At 38.9% G+C, this 23,731-nt stretch overlaps 1 protein-coding gene across 1 annotated transcript in view; it reads left to right on the top strand.

The window, feature by feature from the left end:
- The window catches only part of LOC126354816 (sodium-dependent neutral amino acid transporter B(0)AT3), a 517,077-nt gene that overhangs the window by 381,542 nt on the left and 111,804 nt on the right, over window positions 1–23,731 (top strand). The window contains exons 4-6 of the mRNA XM_050004755.1: window positions 726–949; window positions 12,487–12,570; window positions 18,168–18,329. Coding sequence (XP_049860712.1) covers window positions 726–949; window positions 12,487–12,570; window positions 18,168–18,329 — 470 coding nt within the window. The remainder of the gene's footprint in view (window positions 1–725; window positions 950–12,486; window positions 12,571–18,167; window positions 18,330–23,731) is intronic.

Raw genomic sequence — 23,731 nt, 5'->3', positions numbered from 1 at the left:
GGAACGGTGATGGCATCGGTCTTTTGGAAGGCAGAAGGGATAATTACGGTGAATTATTTGTAAAAGGGCATAAGTATTAATGCATCATACTACTGCACCCTCCTGCACCCGTTGAGAGAAGATAGAAAGAACAGAAGGCGCGGAAAATTGGCGTGCAGAGTGCTCTCGCAACACTGGAAAAACTGCGTGACAGCGAGTTCGAATTTTTACGTTATCTGCCATATTCTCCAGATTTAGCTCCATCGGACGTTTTTCTTTTCCCAAACCTAAAAAAAGACCTCAAACGACGACGATTTGACAAAGATGATTGACGCTGTGAAAGCTTTTTTACTCCAGTTCGAAACTGCTATTGACTCATTTAACCCCCAAAAACTTTACACCGCTGTTGTGGGGTCCCTGACATCATATTGTGCAACATGTGCTGTATGGTTGAATTATCCCTGCCAGTGCACGGACAGCAATTTCAGCAACGTCTCTAAAACACCACACAAGACATATTCGTACTTTCTTACCTGTCAGTGTCTTCACAACGACTTCAACCTGCGACATTTTAGTCACATTATAAAGTGTATGCATGAATCAAGGAACACTGCAGGCTAAACGAATTTTCGTGATACCTTTTGTATTTCTCTCTGTTTTCTGTTACAGTTCATTAATCAAGTTTCTACATCAGATAACTTAGTGCACTTTTGAAGTAACTGTGCAACTTTTTCAATCTGTTACAGGTGCATTTCTGATACCATACTTCGTAATGCTGGCAATAGAGGGCATCCCCATTTTTTACCTGGAGCTAGCCATTGGACAGAGACTGAGGAAAGGAGCCATTGGCGTCTGGAACCAAGTGTCTCCATACCTGGGAGGCATTGGTATCAGCAGTGCGGTAGTTTCCTTCAATGTTGCACTCTACTACAACACTATCATCGCTTGGTGCCTCTTTTATTTCGTCCAGGTAATTGATAACTAATTAATACCTCTTTATGAGTTAGCCCCCCCACATGAACCATGGACCTTGTCGTTGGTGGGGAGGCTTGCGTGCCTCAGCGATACAGATGGCCGTACCGTAGGTGCAACCACAACGGAGGGGTATCTGTTGAGAGGCCAGACAAACGTGTGGTTCCTGAAGAGGGGCAGCAGCCTTTTCAGTAGTTGCAGGGGCAACAGTCTGGATGATTGACTGATCTGGCCTTGCAACATTAACCAAAACGGCCTTGCTGTGCTGGTACTGCGAACGGCTGAAAGCAAGGGGAAACTACAGCCGTAATTTTTCCCGAGGACATGCAGCTTTACTGTATGATTAAATGATGATGGCATCCTCTTGGGTAAAATATTCCGGAGGTAAAATAGTCCCCCATTCGGATCTCCGGGCGGGGACTACTCAGGAGGATGTCGTTATCAGGAGGAAGAAAACTGGCGTTCTACGGATCGGAGCGTGGAATGTCAGATCCCTTAATCGGGCAGGTAGGTTAGAAAATTTAAAAAGGGAAATGGATAGGTTAAAGTTAGATATAGTGGGAATTAGTGAATTTCGGTGGCAGGAGGAACAAGACTTCTGGTCAGGTGACTACAGGATTATAAACACAAAATCAAATAGGGGTAATGCAGGAGTAGGTTTAATAATGAATAGGAAAATAGGAATGCGAGTAAGCTACTACAAACAGCATAGTGAACGCATTATTGTGGCCAAGATAGATACGAAGCCCACACCTACTACAGTAGTACAAGTTTATATGCCAACTAGCTCTGCAGATGATGAAGAAATTGAAGAAATGTACGATGAAATAAAAGAAATTATTCAGATAGTGAAGGGAGACGATAATTTAATAGTAATGGGTGACTGGAATTCGAGTGTAGGAAAGGGGAGAGAAGGAAACATAGTAGGTGAATATGGATTGGGGCTAAGAAATGAAAGAGGAAGCCGCCTAGCAGAATTTTGCACAGAGCACAACTTAATCATAGCTAACACTTGGTTTAAGAATCATGAAAGAAGGATGTATACGTGGAAGAACCCTGGAGATACTAAAAGGTATCAAATAGATTATATAATGGTAAGACAGAGATTTAGGAACCAGGTTTTAAGTTGTAAGACATTTCCAGGGGCAGATGTGGACTCGGACCACAATCTATTGGCTATGACCTGTAGATTAAAACTGAAGAAACTGCAAAAATGTGGGAAATTAAGGAGATGGGACCTGGATAAACTGAAAGAACCAGAGGTTGTACAGAGTTTCAGGGAGAGCATAAGGGAACAATTGACAGGAATAGGGGAAAGAAATACAGTAGAAGAAGAATGGGTAGCTCTGAGGGATGAAGTAGTGAAGGCAGCAGAGGATAAAGTAGGTAAAAAGATGAGGGCTGCTAGAAATCCTTGGGTAACAGAAGAAATATTGAATTTAATTGATGAAAGGAGAAAATATAAAAATGCAGTAAATGAAGCAGGCAAAAAGGAATACAAACGTCTCAAAAATGAGATCGACAGGAAGTATAAAATGGCTAAACAGGGATGGCTAGAGGACAAATGTAAGGATGTAGAAGCTTATCTCACTAGGGGTAAGATAGATACTGCCTACAGGAAAATTAAAGAGACCTTTGGAGAGAAGAGAACCACGTGTATGAATATCAAGAGCTCAGATGGCAACCCAGTTCTAAGCAAAGAAGGGAAGGCAGAAAGGTGGAAGGAGTATATAGGAGGTTTATACAAGGGTGATGTACTTGAGGACAATATTATGGAAATGGAAGAGGATGTAGATGAAGACGAAATGGGAGATACGATACTGCGTGAAGAGTTTGACAGAGCACTGAAAGACCTGAGTCGAAACAAGGCCCCCGGAGTAGACAACATTCCATTAGAACTACTGACGGCCTTGGGAGAGCCAGTCATGACAAAACTCTACCAGCTGGTGAGCAAGATGTATGAGACAGGCGAAATACCCTCAGACTTCAAGAAGAATATAATAATTCCAATCCCAAAGAAGGCAGGTGCTGACAGATGTGAAAATTACCAAACTATCAGTTTAATAAGTCACAGCTGCAAAATACTAACGCGAATTCTTTACAGACGAATGGAAAAACTGGTAGATGCGGACCTCGGGGAGGATCAGTTTGGATTCCGTCGAAATGTTGGAACACGTCAGGCAATACTGACCTTACGACTTATCTTAGAAGAAAGATTAAGAAAAGGCAAACCTACGTTTCTAGCATTTGTAGACTTAGAGAAAGCTTTTGACAATGTTGACTGGAATACTCTTTTTCAAATTCTAAAGGTGGCAGGGATAAAATACAGGGAGCGAAAGGCTATTTACAATTTGTACAGAAACCAGATGGCAGTCATACGAGTCGAGGGGCATGAAAGGGAAGCAGTGGTTGGGAAAGGAGTGAGACAGGGTTGTAGCCTCTCCCCGATGTTATTCAATCTGTATATTGAGCAAGCAGTAAAGGAAACAAAAGAAAAATTTGGAGTAGGTATTAAAATTCATGGAGACGAAGTAAAAACTTTGAGGTTCGCCGATGACATTGTAATTCTGTCAGAGACGGCAAAGGACTTGGAAGAGCAGTTGAACGGAATGGACAGTGTCTTGAAAGGAGGATATAAGATGAACATCAACAAAAGCAAAACGAGGATAATAGAATGTAGTCAAATTAAATCGGGTGATGCTGAGGGAATTAGATTAGGAAATGATACACTTAAAGTAGTAAAGGAGTTTTGCTATTTAGGAAGTAAAATAACTGATGATGGTCGAAGTAGAGAGGATATAAAATGTAGACTGGCAATGGGAAGGAAAGCGTTTCTGAAGAAGAGAAATTTGTTAACATCGATTATAGATTTATGTATCAGGAAGTCATTTCTGAAAGTATTTGTTTGGAGTGTAGCCATGTATGGAAGTGAAACATGGACGATAACAAGTTTGGACAAGAAGAGAATAGAAGCTTTCGAAATGTGGTGCTACAGAAGAATGCTGAAGATTAGATGGGTATATCACGTAACTAATGAGGAGGTATTGAATAGGATTGGGGAGAAGAGAAGTTTGTGGCACAACTTGACTAGAAGAAGGGATCGGTTGGTAGGACATGTTTTGAGGCATCAAGGGATCACAAATTTAGCATTGGAGGGCAGCGTGGAGGGTAAAAATCGTAGAGGGAGACCGAGAGATGAGTACACTAAGCAGATTCAGAAGGATGTAGGTTGCAGTAGGTACTGCGAGATGAAGCAGCTTGCACAGGATAGAGTAGCATGGAGAGCTGCATCAAACCAGTCTCAGGACTGAAGACAACAACATATGAGTTAACTGCTACAGTTTGGTTACCATCATTGGTGTTTCTCCAGAATAATAACTTGTACAGGTGCAGTATACCTTCAGCGCACTGTAGTATAAAGCCTGCGTTTATTTTTTTGAAGTAAGTTTTCAATTCAGAAAACAGTCGTCTACTTAGTTGCACTGGCCCCCACATTGGCTAAAAGCGTCAAGTATATACCTTTAAACAGCCCCAGAGAAATCAAATGGCTGTAAGCACTAAGTCCCCTAGACTTAGAACTACTTAAACCTAACTAACCTAAGGACATCACATACATCCATGCCCGAGGCAGGGTTTGAACCTGCGACCATAGCAGCAGCATAGTTCCGGACTGAAGCGCCTAGAACCGCTCGGCCACAACGCCCCCCCCCCCCCCCTTTGTGTGATATAGCATTGGCAACATGGGTCCCAATGTCAACTGCAATTGAATGATCACCTCGAGCAACAACGCACACGGGGAAACTAAAAGGATTACGGTAGAACAGGCGTTTGGCTGAAATCGTCCGATTACATACGGCGTGAAAGTAAACAATAGCTACGATACTGGTCAACCTAGACATCCACATTCATTGGTTTTGCCAACTCACAGCCAAATTATCACCTCTCAACTTAACCTAGAAACGTACAATACTATACGTCTGTCTGTCACCACAACCAAATCGAACAGTTCCAGCCGAACACTAGTCGTACGGGACTCATTTTAGGTTTCCTGTGTCATGAAGTTCTGTTATGTAAATTGAGCTGCTATGTTTAGCACACGGTGGTAGTTAGAAAAACAGGGTTTATTATTTACTAAAATTATTAGGAGCGCTCTTTTGGGGAACTGTAAGTTATATTACAGAATACAATACATTTTGTATTGACGCAAAATGTGTTGTGTAACGTACATATTTCACTGTAAGTCTGCAGGCTTTCGTGGCCGTTGTTACTAAAGTTAAAATCTTCTGGGTTGTTAGGCCACGTCTTATTTCCTCTGGCGTTTCGACCCCTCTGCTGGTATCTTCTTCAGGATGTTTCGGTGTCTACTATTGCTAGAACTCGAATCGTCGACACTATCAGTAGTAGACACCGATGCATCATGAAGAAGGTCTTAACAAAGAATTCGAAACGTCGATTATTTTAGAAGGAAATATGTTGCGGTCTAAGAACCCAGAAGATTTTAACTTTATTTTTAATCAGTCTTCTGACTGGTTTGATGTGGCCCGCCACGGATTCCTCTCCTGTGCTAACCTCTTCATCTCAGAGTAGCACTTGCAACCTATGTCCTCAATTACAACCTCTGTCTTCCTCTACAGTTTTTGACCTCTACAGCTCCCTCTAGTACCACAGAAGTCATTCCCTCATGTCTTAACAGATGTCCTATCATCCAGTCGCTTCTCCTTATCAGTGTTTTCCACCTATTCTTTTCCTCTCTGGTTCTGTGCAAAACCTCCTCATTCCTTACCTTATCTGTCCACTTGACAATTATAGATTTTCCAAAGATTGTTTTCGTGACAACATTGTCAACTTTACCAGTCCACCTAATTTTTAAACTTCGTCTGTAGCACCACATCTCAAATGCTCCAACTCTCTTCTGTTCAAGTTTTCCCACAGTCCATGTTTTACTATCATAGAATGCTGTACTCCAGACGTACATTCTCAGAAATTTGCCTTTTCCCCCATAGCTAGTCTGCTTTTGATATCCCCCTTGCTCCATCTATCATTGGTTATTTTACTGCCTAGGTAGCAGAATTCCTTAACTTCATCTACTTCGTGATCATCCATCCTGATGTTAAGTTTCTTGCTGTTCTCATTTCTAATACTTCTCATTACCTTCGTCTTTCTTCAATTTACTTTCAGTCCATACTGTATACTCATTATACTGTTCATTCTGTTCAGCAGATCATGTAATTCTTCTTCACTTTCACTCAGGATAGCAACAACATCTGCAAATTGTATCATTGATACCCTTTTACCTTGAATTTTAATCCCACTTCTGAACCTTTCTTTTATTTCCATCATTGCTTCCTCTATGTTCAGATTGAACAGTAGGGACGAACTGCTACATCCTTGTCTTACACCCTTTTTAATACGAGCACTTTGTTCTTGGTCATCCACTCTTATTATTCCCTCTTTGCTCCTGTACATATTGTATATGACTCATCTCTCCCTACAGTTTACATATGCTTTTTTCAGAATTTCGAACATCCTGCACCATTTTACATTGTTGAACGTTTGTTCCAGGTCAACAAATCCTGTGGACGTGTCTGATTTTTCTTTAGTCTTGCTTCCATTATTAACAGCAACATCAGCATTGCCTCTCTTGTGCCTTTACTTTTCCTAAAGCCAAACTGATCATCATCTAGCACATCCTCAATTTTCTTTTCCATTCTTCTGTATATTATTCTTGTAAGCAACTTGGATGCATGAGCTGTTAAGCTGATTGTGTGATAATTCTTGTACTTGTCAGCTCTTGCTGTCTTTGGAATTGTGTGGATGATGCTTTCCCGAGAGTCAGATAGTATGTTGCCAGACTCATACATTCTACACACCAATGTGAATAGTCATTTTGTTGCTGCTGCCTCCAATGATCCCTTCTGCCTTATTTGACATTAAGTCCTCCAAAGCTCTTTTAAATTCTTATTCTAATACTGGATGCCCTATCCCTTCTAAATCAACTCCTGTTTTTTCTTCTACCATATCAGACAGATCTTCCCCCTCATAGAGACTTTCAATGTATTCTTTCCACTTATCCACTTTCTCCTCTGCATTTAAGAGTGGAATTCCCGTTGCACTCTTAATGTTGCCATCCTTGCTTTTAATGTCATTGAAGATTGTTTTGAATTTTCTATAGGCTGAGTCTGTCCTTTGGACAATCATTTCTTTTTTGATGTCTTCACATTTTTCCTGGAGCCATTTCATCTTAGCTTTCCTATTTATTTCATTCCTCAGCAGCTTGTATTTCTATATTCCTGAGTTTTCTGGAACATTTTTGTACTTCCTCCTTTCCTCAAGCAACTGAAGTATTTCTTCTGTTCCCATGGTTTCTTGGCAGTTACCTTCTTTTTACCTATTCTTTCCTTCCCAACTTCTGTGATGACCCTTTTTGGAGATGTCCATTTTTCTCCAACTGTCCTGCCTACTGAGCTATTCCTTATTCCTGTATCTATAACCTTAGAGAACTTCAACCATATCTCATCATTCCTTAGTACTTCCATGTCCCATTTCTTTGTGTATTGATTCTTTCTGACTAATGTCTTGAACTTCAGCCTACTCTTCATCACTACTATATTGTGTTCTGAGTCTATATCTGCTCCTGGGTGTCTTACAATCCAATATCTGATTTCGGAATCTCTGTCTGACCATGATGTAATCTAACTGAAATCTTCCTGTATCACCTGGCCTTTTCCAAGTATACCTCCTCCTCTTGTGATTGCTATTACTAGCTGAAACATGTTACGGAACTCAATTAGTCTTTCTCCTCTTTTATTCCCTGTCCTGAGCCCACATTCTCCAGTATCCTTTTCTTCTACTCCTTCCCCTACAACTGCATTCCAGTCCCCCATGACTATTAGCTTTCACCCCCTTTACATACTGTATTATCCTCATACACTTTCTCTATTTCTTCTCTCTATGTCTTCATCTTCGGCTTGTAACATCGGCATGCCTACCTGAACTATCGTTGTCATTGTTGGTTTTGCTGTTGATTCTGATCAGAATGACCCTGTCACTGAACTGTTCACAGAAACACACTCTCTGTCCTACCTTCTTATTCATTATGAAACCTACTACTGTTACACCATTTTCTGCTGCTGTTGATATTACCCTATGCTCATCTGACCAGAAATCCTTGTCTTCTTTCCACTTCACTGACCCCTACTATATCTAGATTGAGCATTTGCATTTCCCTTTTCAGATTTTCTAGTTTCCAGTTTTTTTAGAGTGAATAAATTGTTATCTCTTGCACATGTAGGACTTTCAGGATGCGCAGTTTTGTATTCTGATGACAGAGCCTACAATGTATCACAGCTATACTTACAACCTGTAGTACATATGATGAATAAATGTGGTATTTACAAAAAAGGAAGGCAGTATTTACAATGTTGGGATTTTTCTTTTGTTTCAGCCAGAACTTAGTTGAGAACTTTTTAAATATTTTGAACTTCTTTGCATTGTCTGATTCCCACTAGGATAATTTTCAATCAGGAGAGGGTACTATGGTGTCAGAATGGCAGCAGTTTCTGCAATGGTACATTGGTCATTGTTTTATGACTGTGTGGCCCACTATATCTATGAAATTCTTTCTCTTAAAAATCTGTTTTCTGGTTATTTAATTGTGGTATGAAGACAAAAACAAGCAGGAAATTACCATGCATTTCTATGGAAAACACCTAAATGATCAGCAACTTTTAAAATGTCGTAGGAGTAATTTGACTGTTACTCAGCATGACATTCAGGGCCATATGGCCAATGCAAAAAGAAGGCATTACACTATAAAGCCTATGATATTCATAATATGCCATTATGAATGTAGATAAACTAAAATTATGTAGATGTAAGAATTGAGGCAGTGTGGCAAGATAGAAAGAATAGTATTAGGTTACAAAGAACTGCAGTAGAATATAGAAACAGAATTACATGGAAGGGAATGGAATGAAATAAATTTAAAAGAAATGGCAAGTGGTGGAAGACATAATCAGGATATCTTGGTATGTAGTAATTACTCACAAAGCAAGCAGGCCCCTATTGAAATATGGGAATGGAGAAAGTATTCAGAACAACTGACTTAATCCTGAACAACATATACCTCCAAAAAAGTCAATACCAGTTATGAACTGGGTACCCATACAGAAAGCATTTACTTTTCAGCTCACATGACATTGTTCTGTATATCTGAAAGTAACTAGTGTGAACCCAGGAATGTGCATGGAATTTAAAACATGGCACTGAAATTAAAATGATGTTGTTCTGTGTTGTATATTTATTGATACTTTTAATCATTTGTTGTACAATATTATGTTGGAGCAAACTATTCTTGCACTGTTCCTGCTACATTTATTTAGTGACACCCTATTTCAGATATTAATTTCTGGCTGTTACCACCATCTTCTTGTAGTACTACAAAATAAACAGTGAAGTACTGAGATGTGGTTGTTTGCTCAAATTTACAGCAAAATTAAAAGAATTTGTGTCAATATACAGACATTTAACACCTGATACTCTCAGGTTTCTAACATGAATGAAATAGGGAAAATATGTGGAGGAAACAGGTTCAATTCCTGGTACTGCCAGGAATCTTTCATTAGTGGGGTGATTGGAATGGTAACATTGATGCCAACTGTGGATTTAAGCGAATGGGAAGCAGAGCTCCATGGTCACAGATGCTGATAACAACTGATAGAGCAGAGTGCTGACCACATGCCCATCCACATTGCAACTGAATGATACCAGTGGCAGAGGATGACACAGCAAGCTGTCAGCATTGAATGATACATGGGAAAAAATAAAAGAATTCGCACCTTCTGCTTATGTCAGTGACTTACTTAGGCCGTATATGGTATCAGTTAACTTTCCTTTTTGTGTGGTGGTCCTTTTGAGATAAACAGAAGTAAAATAAAATCTTCATTTCTTACTAGCCCTTCATAAGTGACTACCTACAAGATGTATGTCACTAAAATGATTAGTTAGTTACTTATATGCTCCATGGATTTTATTTGAATGATTCTTTTATCAGAATGATGTGGAACAAGTCAGTTTGCAGAATGTGTATGCATGTTTAGTGTTAACATTAATGAACATATTATTTTTTGTCCCATTCATCCAACTGCGCTTTTTAAAACATGTTTTTTTCCCTTATAAGCTACCAGTTTTTGAATAGAAGTTCACTGTGTAATAGAAGGAGTTGCCCAGGAGAAACAATTTTAGTTTAGCTTTAAAATTTGCTTTTCTACCTGTTGGACATTTTATGCTATTGGCAAAGTGATCAAAGATTTTTGCTGCTGCATATTGAGCTCCATTCACAGCCACTCACAGCTTTAATATGGGTAATAAAGGTCATTTTTTTCCCTATCTACTGTTGTAGGTATGGACCTCTTATATTGTAATGGATTATTTGTGCAAATTTTATTAGTGAATATATGTGTTGTGACAGTGTGGTAGAAGTGCCTAGCTTCTTGAAGAGGTACCTACATGATGTTCATGAGTGAACATCACATTTTATTCTTACTGCTCAGTTTTGTCCAATCAGTATTTTCTTTCTATGTGATGAGATAGTCCAGAATATTATTGCATAAGACAGTATTGAGTGGCAATGTGCAGAATATGTAAGGAGGTTGGTTCATTTGTTTCAAAGATTCGCTATTATACGAAAAGAAAAAGTAGCTGAACTTAATTGTTTGAGATGCATAACTACGCTTCTTACAGTTTAATGTGTCTTCAGTATGTACAGCCAAACATTTGGAACATTCTACCCTGTTTACTGTCTCCTACTGATGTGCCACTTCAGTTGTACATAAGACAGTATTAGCTATACAGAAATGAATGTAGTATGGCTTTATTTACTTAATTATTATTTTTTCTTTCTAAGTTTAGAGACGGTGAATTTTCTGAGAAACCCTTAATAATTATCTGGAAAACATAATTTACAATCTCTCCTGTAGTTTTTTCTCTAATGGGATTTATTATAACACTAGTATCATGTGCAAAAAGAACCAATTCTGCTTGTTGCATGTTACGTGAAGTAGTTAACCCAAATTGAACCTTGATGGACTCCACTTTCCAATATTGTTTGAATTATATGAATAAATTGTGGCTGTTCTTTCCAGAATGTCTGAAAGAATGGACACTATGCATTCATATAACATTCACCTCGATGAGGAATGACTCCACAACCTTCAGTGTGCATGCACATTTACTTTCAACCTCCTGCAGGAGTGAAAATTTAGTGTGCATGGACGGTATGGATGGTCACTCCAAGTAGGTGGAACTAGGTGGGAGTGTGTGTGTCCAATGGAGAGAGTCTGTGCATTTACAATAAACATTGTGTGTGGGTGGCATAGTGATTAATGCAACTGCCTAATAAGCAGGAGATCCCGGGTTCAGGTCCTGGTCTGGCACACATTTTTACCCACCGCTGCTGATTCAGCACAAAGCCCTAATGCAACTGATATCATTAGTTCCGTCTCATTACTTTCCTTACTCTCCCATCCACCTGCAGTTTACACGAAAGTGTTTGAATTATTCAGCGTAACATTTTGTTTGTTAAGTATAATTCAAACCAGCTGTGTGTAAAGCAATAAATTCCATAAAACTTGAGTTTTCCTAAAAGAGTAACATGAATTCACAATCAGATGCCTTGGAATGATCACAAAAAATACCAACTGGTAATATTTTATTATTTAATGCTTGTACTATTTGATGAATGAATGTATAAATACTATTCTCAGTTGAGCACCTCTTCTGAGACCCACAATGTTATACTAAGTAAGTTATTAAGTGTGAGACTACTCTTGAGTACATAATTTTTTTTAAATATTGTGGAAAAAGATGTTTCAGTCTTTTTTGTCATCTTTCTTATGAAGAGTCTTAACAGCTGCATATTTAAACCTGTCTGGAAAAAATTCTGTGCCACTGATGCATTACATACATCACTCAGATCACAGCTTATTAAGCTGTAACTTGTCAGAACTCTGTTTGAAACTTCATCAACAAGACATGAGTTTTTTTAATATAATTCTATTAATTTCACTGAAGGATGTAGGTGATACTTCTTCTTGCTTAGTTTTGTGGAATGATATTCTTAATATACTTATTGCTTCTTCAACTGAACCATAGAATACTATTTTTACTGCCTCATTTAGAAAGCAATTGTTAAAAGTACTTCTAACTTATGAATTATCAGTCCATACATTATCATTTAGTTTAATTGTTATGGTATCTTGTACACTGATGGACTGTCCTGTCTCCCATCTGATAATCTCCCATATAGTTTTAATCTTATTGTCAGCATTATTAATTTCTCTCATGACATGCATACTGTTTGATATTTGTTTGAACCAGTTCTACAATAAAAGTACATGAATTCAGTTAAGATACAGAATTTGTGTGCCCTAAATTTTGTACAATGGTACACAGTGTAAACTGTATTAGGTTGCTTTAGCACAAATTAGCATTCTTACAGATAGACTTACATTTGCATATGGTTTCTTTCAATTTCAGAGTTTCCAATCAGAGCTGCCATGGGCAACGTGTCCTAATAGATACCATGAGAATGGTTCTTATACTGTGGAACCTGAGTGTGTTGTAAGTACTTGCCAAAGGCTTTAAACAGCATCGTACCTAATTCCAGTGACCTGCTGAAAAAAATAAAAAGTTCATTGTTGTAATATTATTGCTAATGTGTAAGAAGTAGTAGTTCAGTGCTAGTAAGAGAACTAATTATAACGGTAGTATAAGGATTGCTATTAAAGTTTCGTGTTGTCTGTATCATGGCCTGTTTTTCATACTTTCAAGAAAGACACACAGTTTTTGCAAGTTTTGTAAAAAATTTCTGGAGTCATGTTGAATCTCCTATCAGGTAATAACTTTTTCATTTGAGAAAAATGGGCTTTCAACATCTACACAGGTATCTGGAGCAAATCTAAAGCAATGAACGTTTCTAGAGTTCATTTCTATTGCAATGGAATTGACACTTTGTAGAATTTTTGAAATGTTTTGAAGTTTGTGAGGACCATAAATTTTTGAAAACACTATTTTACATCTTTCTATAACTAATGAGCCCCATTTTCCTGGCATACTCTCCAACTTTTGCAATGCACCATATGCAATTTTCATTGATTTTGTCAAAGGTTACTCTGGTTCTTCAAGCTGGCAGATCACTTGTGGCAGAAAACCAAACACAACCACAATACAAGTTTACTCATTTCCCACTTCCAAAGATTTGAGAAGATTTTTGTGCTGCTGCATTTCAAGATGTTTTGTCCTCCAGAGTGATGACCATTTTAGTTATATGAGGTGCATTCAAGTTCTAAGGCCTCCGATATTTTTGTTTTTCCTGGACTGGAAAGAGATAGAAACATGTGCATTGTTTTAAAATTTGGCCGCATTCATTGTCAATACATCCCAGAGATGGCAGCACCGTACGGCAGACGGAATTTTACCGCCAGCGGCGAGAATGAGAACTGTTTTAAATACTTAAAATGGCGATGTTTTCCTTACTTGAACAGCATGCAATCACTCGTTTTCTGAATTTGCGCGGTGTAAAACCAATTGAAATTCATCGACAGTTGAAGGAGAAATGTGGTGATGGAGTTATGGATGTGTCGAAAGAGCGTTTTTGGATGCAACAGTTTAATGAAGGCAGAACATTGTGTGACAACAAACCAAAACAACTTCGGGCTCGCACAAGCCGGTCTGACGACATGATCAAGAAAGTGGAGAGAATTGTTTTGGGGGATCGCTGAATGACTGTTGAACAGATCGCCTCCAGAGTTGGCATTTCTGTGGGTTCTGTGCACACAATCCTGCATGACGACCTGAAAATGTGAAAAGTGTCATCCAGGTGGGTGCTACAAATGCTGACAGACGACCACATGGCTGCCTGTGTGGCATGTTGCCAAGCAATGTTGATGTGCAATGACAGCATGAATGGACTTTCTTTTTGTTGGCTGTGACAATGGATGAGACGTGGATGGCACTTTTCAATCCAGAAACAAAGCGCCAGTCTGATGAATGGAAGCACACAGATTCTCCTCCACCAACAAAATTTTGGGTCACCACCAGTGCTGAAAAAATAATGGTGTCCATGTTCTGGGACAGCGAGGGCGTAATCCTTACCCATTGCGTTCCAAAGTGCACTACGTGCATCGTACAAAAATGTTTTGAAGAACAAATTCCTTCCTGCACTGCAACAAAAATTTCCGAGAAGGGCTGTTTCACCAAGACAACGCACCCGCACATCAAGCTAATGTTACGCAACAGTTTTTTAGTGATAACAACTTTGAAGTGATTCCTTATGCTCCCTACTCACCTGACCTGGCTCCTAGTGACTTTTGGATTTTTCCAACAATGAAAGACATTCTCCGTGGCTACACACTCACCAGCCGTGCTGCTATCGCCTCAGCGATTTTCCAGTGTTCAAAACAGACTCCTAAAGAAGCCTTCGCCACTGCCATGGAATCATGGCGTCAGCGTTGTGAAAAATGTGTGCGTCTGCAGGGCGATTACGTCGAGAAGTAACGCCAGTTTCATCGATTTTGGGTGAGTAGCTAATTAGAAAAAAAATTGGAGGCCTTAGAACTTGAATGCACCTTGTACATGGGAAATTTGAAGTGTAGTAAACTGTTGCTGAAATCCATGTTCCCCCACTCATTATGGTAGGCTCAAGGACCGAAATGTATCTCGTGCAATATCCTTAAATGTCAAAATCCTTCATGGGGCTTTCACAAACATCTTCTAATCACTATCATTTCCCATATGATCACTGCAGTTAAGCACTGTCAGGCATGGCCATTACGTGGATGAGTGACCATCTCGGTATGCCTTGTGCTGTTGACAAATTTCCCTTTGCCTTTATGGCAGAGGGGACAGGAGGGGTGGTAAAATCCCTGATCACCAGTCTCTGTGCCAGTGCCCTGGATTCAATTCAAAACCTCTCCACAGTGTCCCATGAAGTGAGGGCAAGCAACACTGTTGACGGTGATTTGTCCGTCGGATGGCGACATTTTGCTCAGTGGCTGCCTTGATGCTTTTCAAGAGCAGGCCATATGCTGGCACTGGGTTTCACCCCTCCTTTCTCTCATCATTTCCAGCACAAACATGACATTATACTACACACACACCACTACAGTCGCCTACACTTAACAGATACACTTACCCAGACACCTCTCATAATTTGTGAAGGAAAGGGGCCTGTGAGTATGAAGGATTGGAAAGCAGGCACAATTAGGCAGCTGAGTCTGCCCTTCAGGGTCTCCCAGTCATCCATGTCATATGACTTTACTTTGCTTTACTTCTTAATACCAGCAATCCGTTTTTTGGCATCCAGAAACAAGATATGTATTCCTTCTGATACTCTGTAAAAACCATGTGCTTTGTGATTCATGAGAAGCATGCTTGGAAATACCACAAGCTTGGGAATATCACTTTCAAACTTGTCCCACACAAACTGCAAAGGTTGAGGACTACAGGTACACATCAGGTCAAGTAGAATAATACAGGCCATTCTCCCCAGGAAGGTCATTGTCCTTAGTATTTCAGTAGCAATCATCTGTTGTGAAGGATTGGAGAAAAAGTTTAACTTGTTAGAGGTACCACTGGAGTTATCATTAACAGCACTGGCATTCTACTGCTGGAGCATGAAATTTTAGATCCCTTAACCAGGGAAGAAAAAGAAAATGGGTACATTGAAGTTAGATGTAGTGGGAGGTAGTGAAGCACAGTGGAAAGAACAGGACTTCTGGTCAGGTGAGTACAGGGTCACAGAGACTGGAACTTCAGCACAATGGCATTTACTAACTGCTCATATTTAGTATTTAAGTGTTTAAATAGTGTGACTACTTGTATCAACTATACATTGATGGTGACTAATGCAGCTATTCTCTTTAGACCTGCATCTGTCCTCTTCAGTGAATACACAATGAATTTTTCCAACTTATTCATATTGTTCTTTAATAGTTGCTAATTAGTTATTATAGAGTCCGCTCTGTGATTCAGCTGATTCACTGATGCTCTAATTTGGCTATATTACTATCAACTTCATTGCATGAAAGGTTATATTCTGTTCTACTGATATTTAATTTGCTTAATTTTTCTGTGCACTGTTGGACAAACTTGTTTCCTACTCAGACCATTCTATACAATTTCTCATCAAGGGTTCTTCAGGTTCACTTTTATTGCAATTTTACCTGTGACTATCATGCTTTGACTTTTCTTGTTGTGTAAAAATACAGCCTCAACTGCTTTGCATGTTCTTTCATCTGCTTATTCATAGGCATATTAATTTTCATGTTGAGTAAGTCTATTGCAGTCACTTTTTATGGTCCTCAGAACTGTGCATCTAGCTTTTTAGAGTGACTCATCCTTACAGTCTCACCCTACAAAAAGACCTTATCTCCTGTCCTAAATATTCTTGGACTCTCCATCTTGTTGTAGTGAGCCTAACTGATCTTTTGCCTCCTCTATCATTTCTCTTGCTACTCCACATACTACTTGTATTCTAGTTAGCAACTGACATACATAGTCATTATAATTATATCCAACAGTATTTTCATCTTTCTGTAGGACTTCTGGAATATTTACATCTCTCCCAAACATTTATTCAAGCAGCTATGAACATTTCCTTTAAAAAATCAATCCCTGGTTGTTCAACAGCACTGATAGAATTCTGTGCCTTAACACAATTTCTTCTACAAATTCCTGCACCACTGTCCTGTTGTACTGTCTCTACCATGAATTTGGAATTTGCTCAGGTCATTTTGGAATATCAAGATGTGTCAGTAGGCAGCTATATCTAACAGACCCACAATGTCCATGTTACATCAGTCAAATCTTGTCACCACTATATCTACAATTACTAGAAGCATATCTGACGTGCTCTGCATGGACTTATTCTTTGGCATTTGTCCCATTTCCTAATGTATTCTTCTACATCTCTTTTCGTGCCCTTCCACTGCTTATCCTTCTCCATTCAGTGTAAGGTTTTCTGCATCCCTTCATATTTCGGTTGGGCCATCCATGAGAGAGCACCCTGCATTCCTACTGCAGGTAAAGGCAAGTGGACCATTCATCTGTGACTTATATTTATAAGCTACAAATAGGAGCAACTTATTTTCAGTTATCTGTGTAGGTGGTAGTTATGTTTTTTTTAAATTTTTTCTGTGTTTGTGTACTTACTAGACACAGTCTTTACTTTTAATATCTGTATAGTGTAAAGCACCCTTGCTTGTATCGATCCTCACATCATACAGGCTTTTATTTATTTATTTTGTTTAGACCAGGTCACTATTGGTTAGACCATAAGTGAGAAAGCAGCCTGTGTTCCCACTGCAGATAAAGCAAGTACATCATTTATTTGTGAATTTTCAGTTAACTTTGTGGACACTAGTTCAGTTTTTTTTTAATTTCTTTCATGGCTGTGTGCTTACTAATCAAAGTCTTCCATTCTCATAACTGTGCAGTGTAAAGTTTTGCTGTCTTTGGTATGGGTAGGGATTGTGATTGCTGTGTACAGATGTGGGCTAAGTTGGTGACCCATCATGCACAGCTCCAGGCAGTGTTGGCTTTAGTCACACAACTTGGGGCTGTCGCCAATGGGTGTCACTGTGGAGGGCCAGATGTTGGCATCTGTGGGCATCCAGAATGTTCCACGTGTTCCCCAATTGATCCGCTACTGTGACCACCCTGGGTACTGCCTACACTGAATTTGACCCCTCACCCATGGTTGAGTGGGAGGTCACTCCAAGGCATGGCAGGAGGATACTACAATTTTTCATTTTGTGAAGTGCACAATTTTACATGTCTGAACATTTAAACCAAGTTTCCAATCTTTGTACCACTGCAAATATTGTCAAGATCTTATTCAATATTGATGCAGCATTCTTCAGATAGTACTTCATGATATATTGCTGCATAACCTGTGAAAAGCCTGAGGTTGCTTAAAATTGCATGCCAAGTCATTATTAAACAACATGTACAGCAAGAACCCCAACATACTTCCCTGTGTCATTCTCTATCCAAGGTAATATGCTGCATGCTCTCAAATGTGAAATGCTTGATCCAGTCACAAGTTTTGCTTGATACCTCATTTCGTAGTACTTTTGATAATATGCATAGGTGTGTGTGCGTGTGTGTGGGTTTACTCTCTATTAATTTGTAATGTAATGTTGTTTTTTATGTTACAGACTAGTACACCAACACAGTACTTCTGGTACAGAACAACACTTATGGTATCTCAGGATATAAACAGCCCTGAAGTTTTCAACTGGAAAATAGCCTTAGCCCTTGTTGTTGCCTGGTTACTTGTTTATATGTGCATGATCAAGGGAATAGCTTCTTCTGGGAAGGTATATAATTGCATTTATCTTGTAGATTGATACTGTCTTTGAAAGAAATCATATTGTTATAATAGAGACTGTAACTGAGTCCTAATTTAGAAACAGAATGGACTGCAATTTCTAAAGCTATGTGTAGTCTGTCATATATCAATGAATGTGTGTGTTTTCATTTCTAAAATTTCACATACAACGTCTACTTTGCTATCAATGATTATCATAGCTAAATGTTTTCTCCATTCATCTTCTTCTGTCATTTCCACAACACTTAGAAAACTATGTAAACGAGCATTTTTCAAGTATTGCAGAGAAGTTACAGCAAAAATTCCCCAAAACAAATATAACACCTGCAAAAATTGTTGCACTAGATACAATGATGTTACTTCCAACCACAGAGAATGAAGTCAATAAAACTGTTCGAAAGCTAAAAAATAAAAAGTCAGAAGGCTTAGATGATGTACCAATGTGTGTACTGAAACAATGCATAGGGATTATACAAGGCCCATTAACAAATATAATAAATGAATCCTTCACATCAGGGACATTTCCAGAGCAGCTAAAACAGGCAAGAGTTGTACCTTTGCTTAAGAAAGGTAATGCAGAAGACATAGAAAATTACCGGCCCATTTCCCTGCTGTCAGCATTCTCAAAAATAATAGAAGCAATTATGAAAGACAGATTAATGAATTATCTGAATAAATACAATCTTTTAAGCAAATCACAGTTTGGTTTTCGAAGTGGCAAAAATACGGAGTCAGCCATAGTAGAATTCACAAAAGTTGTACTTAATGCTCTTGATAAAGATGAGTGTGTCACAGGCATATTTTTGGATCTTTCTAAGGCTTTTGATACAGTCGACCACAAGATTCTATTAAATAAATTAGAAGCATTAGGAATAAGAGGGGTAGCTAATGACTGGTTTCAATCATACCTAACAGATAGGGTACAAAGAGTAGAGATAACACATACTTCAAATAGATCTAAACATTTAGTAAAATACTTATCAGAACCAAAACATATTAATATAGGGGTTCCACAAGGTAGCATATTAGGACCAATACTATTCCTGATATACATCAATGACTTTCCCAGTAGTGTTACTCATGGTGAGAAAATTCTCTTCGCTGATGACAGCAATATTATAGTCACTGAGAGAACAAGAGAACTCCTTACCGAGAAAGCAAATGAAACTCTCAAGGAAGTTTACGATTGGTCAATAAGCAACAAATTGACATTAAACATAAAGAAAACTAATGCCATGAACTTCAGTTTGAAGAGGAAAAATGACAATGTTAAATTAAATGTAGATGGCACCTCTATAGACTGTGTAACAAATGCAAAATTTCTAGGAATGAATATTGACTCTCAGCTGAAGTGGTGCGAACACACAAAGGTACTTGCAAACAGAATGTCATCAGCATGTTATGCCCTTAGAATTCTATCATCTGTGTGTAACATGCAGTGTCTTTTAGTTACATATTATTCATATGTACACTCAATTCTTAGCTATGGCATTCTTTTTTGGGGAACAAATCCACAAAATATGAACACAATTTTCAAACTCCAGAAAAGAGCCATAAGAATAATAACCAGAAATAGTAGTCGAGCTCATTGTAAAGATCTGTTCAAAACACTGGGAATTTTAACTGCTCCATGTGAACACATTTACCAGTCAGTTGTACACATCAAAAGTAACATTGGCAATTACTGCACAAACAGCTCTGTCCATGACCATGCAACAAGAGATAGACTCAACTTACATTTACCAAGAAAAAATAAACATAAAACTCAAAACAGCATTTTCTACCAAGGAATAAAACTGTACAATAAATTACCAAAAGAAATTAAAGAAATTTCAAAAATACACTTATTTAAGAAGGCAGCTAAAAAGTACCTGTTATGCAATACATTTTATACATTGAAGGATTACTTAGATAAAGCAGAGTAGGGGTTTGATAAAAAAATGTTATACAAACAAATAATAATAATAATGATGATTATAAAACATCCAATATTCCACATAACACCTTCACTTTATTATTTTTCTTCTTTTTTCCTTTCTAGAGACACTCTCCCCTCAAGCTATGCCTAGCACAGTACTAACACCTCTTCCTCTTTCTGAGCTCAACATCTCACTAATTATGAAGGGATGCTGACTCAGTTTTTCAGGATAGCAAATGGGAACTTGCAGTACAGAAAATGGCCCAAGGATCACCTGTGTGTGTGTGTGTGTGTGTGTGTGTGTGTGTGTGTGTGTGTATGTAGTGAGTGAAGTGTTATGAAACAATGTGTGTATAGTGTGTGCAGTGACTGATAGTGAAATATGAGTGAATAGTGTGGCATTACATTATTTAATGAGTTATTTGTAAATAAATTATTGTATACCAGGAGTAAAATCTAATGATTGTCTCTAACTAGAAGTCTGTAAATATATGTGTATACGAATTAGCTTATTGTAAATTGATCTAAGCTTGTAAATACTTTGACATGTCCTATATCCTTGTAAAAAGAGATCTACGGATGAATAAAACTACTACTACTACTACTACTACTACTACTACTACCAACTACTTTCTGGACTTAGAGTTACTAAGATTTTAAGAACAGTCATTAAACTAGCTCACTTCATACAGTATTTTTATTGGTCCATAAGCTCATACATTATACAGAAAACACTTTATGATACAAAACAAATCAGAACAGAAGACCCAAGTGAGGATGCTCCAGATAAAATGACTGAGACTACAAATGTGTGATAGTATACTTTATTGCTTGGTTGCAATACATAAAACATTTGTGCATTCTACAGCAGCTCAGAACAAACTGACTCCAAAGATAGTCTTGTTGCACTGCTGCACCACTGACCACAGAGTTTTTCCTATGTTAGTTGATGTGATTATTGCTGAGTTGGTATAGAGCCCACCCCTTCCCTTTTCTTTATAGTGCAGATCACTGGGGTGGAGGGGGGGGGGGGGGGAATAGACAACACTGCTGCTGAGTTCCTCTTCATGCAGCCAAACATTACCAGCTGTGCCATGACTGAATGCCTACGAAGGACATTTCTCTGTGCATCAAATGGATGGAGCTAGACATGTTTGCTACTTGTCAGCTGAGATTGTATTGCATGAGATGAGAGGGAAGTCATCATGGTCACTCATAATTGGATCACTGATCAGCACTGAAGAGGGATGGAGCCTTGACTGGTGGAGGTGCAAAATAGTGGTTACAGCTGTATCCTGTTCTGTTTGCAACTGTTAAGGCTGTGATTGTTTCTTAGCAGCTGTGAGGATTCCATCCGCACATGACCAAAAAGAGGAAGTGTCTGTGTTGGCATCCTGCAGAAGCCTGTAATGGCAGAAGTATATTTCTGGATGTGCCCCTTCATTGTTTTGCCATTTCCCATGGTGTCCTTTTTCTATGAGAAGGTCATCAAAGAGTCCAACCAAGATACATTTATGTTGAAATTGTTGTTTGTCTATTCACACTACTACTATGTTATCAAATGGTTGGTGTGAGTACTGTCTTATATGTAGTCAGTACTATTTACTACCATGTCAGAGTTATCCTGTGGGATACATGCAGGCTTGAGTCTATTAATGGTAACATTTGTTGTTTCCCCTTGGGCAGGATGCCAAATGTGTTATTGTCCCACCTAATCACTCTATGTTGGCATGAGTATGATGATTGCAATGCCAATGGACAATTACATTGCTCAGCAAATTACATAGTTGCAGTCCTTTACAGCTTGATGATGAATTAAGATTTTGTGTGAACTGTGTGCTTGGGGGGAAGGGCTGGGGAGGTATCTTGAGACAAGCAATGTGCCACTTCACCTTATGGATGAGCAGAAGAAGTTCTTTCTCCATTTTTAGTGGGATGGTCCTGTGATGTCCACCAGTAGAGGTAGTGGTTCCCCATGATAGATTTCTGCTAGGGATAGTCAGAGGTCTTCTTTATAAGCCTTAAAACACCCATGGCAATTCTTTTGTCCACTCCCCTCCATGATACACGAGAACTCTTTTTAGTGAGTGGTGCCATTACTCTGCTAGTCCGTTATTTAGAGGGTGGTAAGCTGTGTTTTGGAAACATTGAACACTACACAAGTGACAGCATTCAGTAAAAAGTGGTGATTCAGATTGTCTACTTTGATCAGTCATAACTGAGACAGGGCAGCCAAAATGAGAAATTCATAAGCTGGCAAATGCTTTTGCTGTGATCTCTGCAGTAATGCCAGATACTTGTATAGCCTGACCCTTGCATTACCCCAGTGATTGCTAAAAGGATATAATGGAAACCACCTGAGTCATTGTGGGGTCCCAATGATATATAGGTGGATATGTTGGAAGTGGCCCTTATGGATTGTGGTTGCACATACCATCCTATTTTAGATTGTTGGCAAGCAGCAAATGCTTGCGTCCAAGTTTTTCAGTCTTTTTAACATTTGGCCACACAAAGTGATCTGTCACAAGTTTTGTTGTCAGATGAATCCCTGGTTGGTAGAGCCCATGTAATTTATCAAAGATGGGTCTCCACATGCTGATAGGCATTAGTGGTCAAAGACATTTCTGTGAAACACCACACACTACTTGTTTAGATGAGCTGGGAACAGTGCATCATTCTTGACAATCTTGTAAGATTTTGCACAATTGCCTGTCCTTTTGTTGGGCATCTGTTGGTCTGTTATATCTACTGAAAGTGCATTGATCCTGGAAAGAGTGTATGCAATGGAATTGTCTGTACCGTGAAAGTGTCAAACGTCTGTTGTGATTTGTGCAATATAATCTAATGGCAAAAATGCAGACGGGCAACCACCTTTTGTGAGATTGCAAATGGAATCTGCCAGACACTAAAGACTGGTGTACAGGGTCAAAGGCTTGCCCTGCACATTGTCTTTAAAGAGCTATACCGTTTTGTGCACCACCAACAGTTCCATGTCATAAACTGATCATTTATGCTGAGAGCCAGTCAACTCACTGGAAAAGAAGCATAGTGATTGTTGTATTCCTGCTATTGACTGTTGGTGATCTAGTCCAGTCAAGCAGTTGGTCACATCTGAATTGATGGACAGTTTTGCAGTGAGTAGTGAGTGTGCTTGAGAAATGCAGTCTTTAATTTGTTCAGATGCCTGGTACATCTTCAGAGTCCATTGATTGTCTCTTTTGCCAACTGTGTGTTCACCTGCTAACACATTTATCAGTACTGCTTGAATGGCAGCTGTGTAAGGTAGGTCTTTGCGATAAACATGTATCCTGCCAAAGAATTGGCAAAATTCTTGAACGTTCTGTGGCCACAGTAGCTGACTAATGATCTCAGTCCTATGTACTGTAGGCCTTATTCCTTCATGGCTGATTGAATGATTAAGAAATATAACTACTGACTGTCACAGATCACATTTGCTATTGACTAAGATGTGA

The sequence above is a fragment of the Schistocerca gregaria genome, chromosome 3, assembly GCF_023897955.1.
Source record: "Schistocerca gregaria isolate iqSchGreg1 chromosome 3, iqSchGreg1.2, whole genome shotgun sequence".
NCBI lineage: Eukaryota > Metazoa > Arthropoda > Insecta > Orthoptera > Acrididae > Schistocerca > Schistocerca gregaria.
This window is presented reverse-complemented; position numbering and strand designations above follow the sequence as displayed.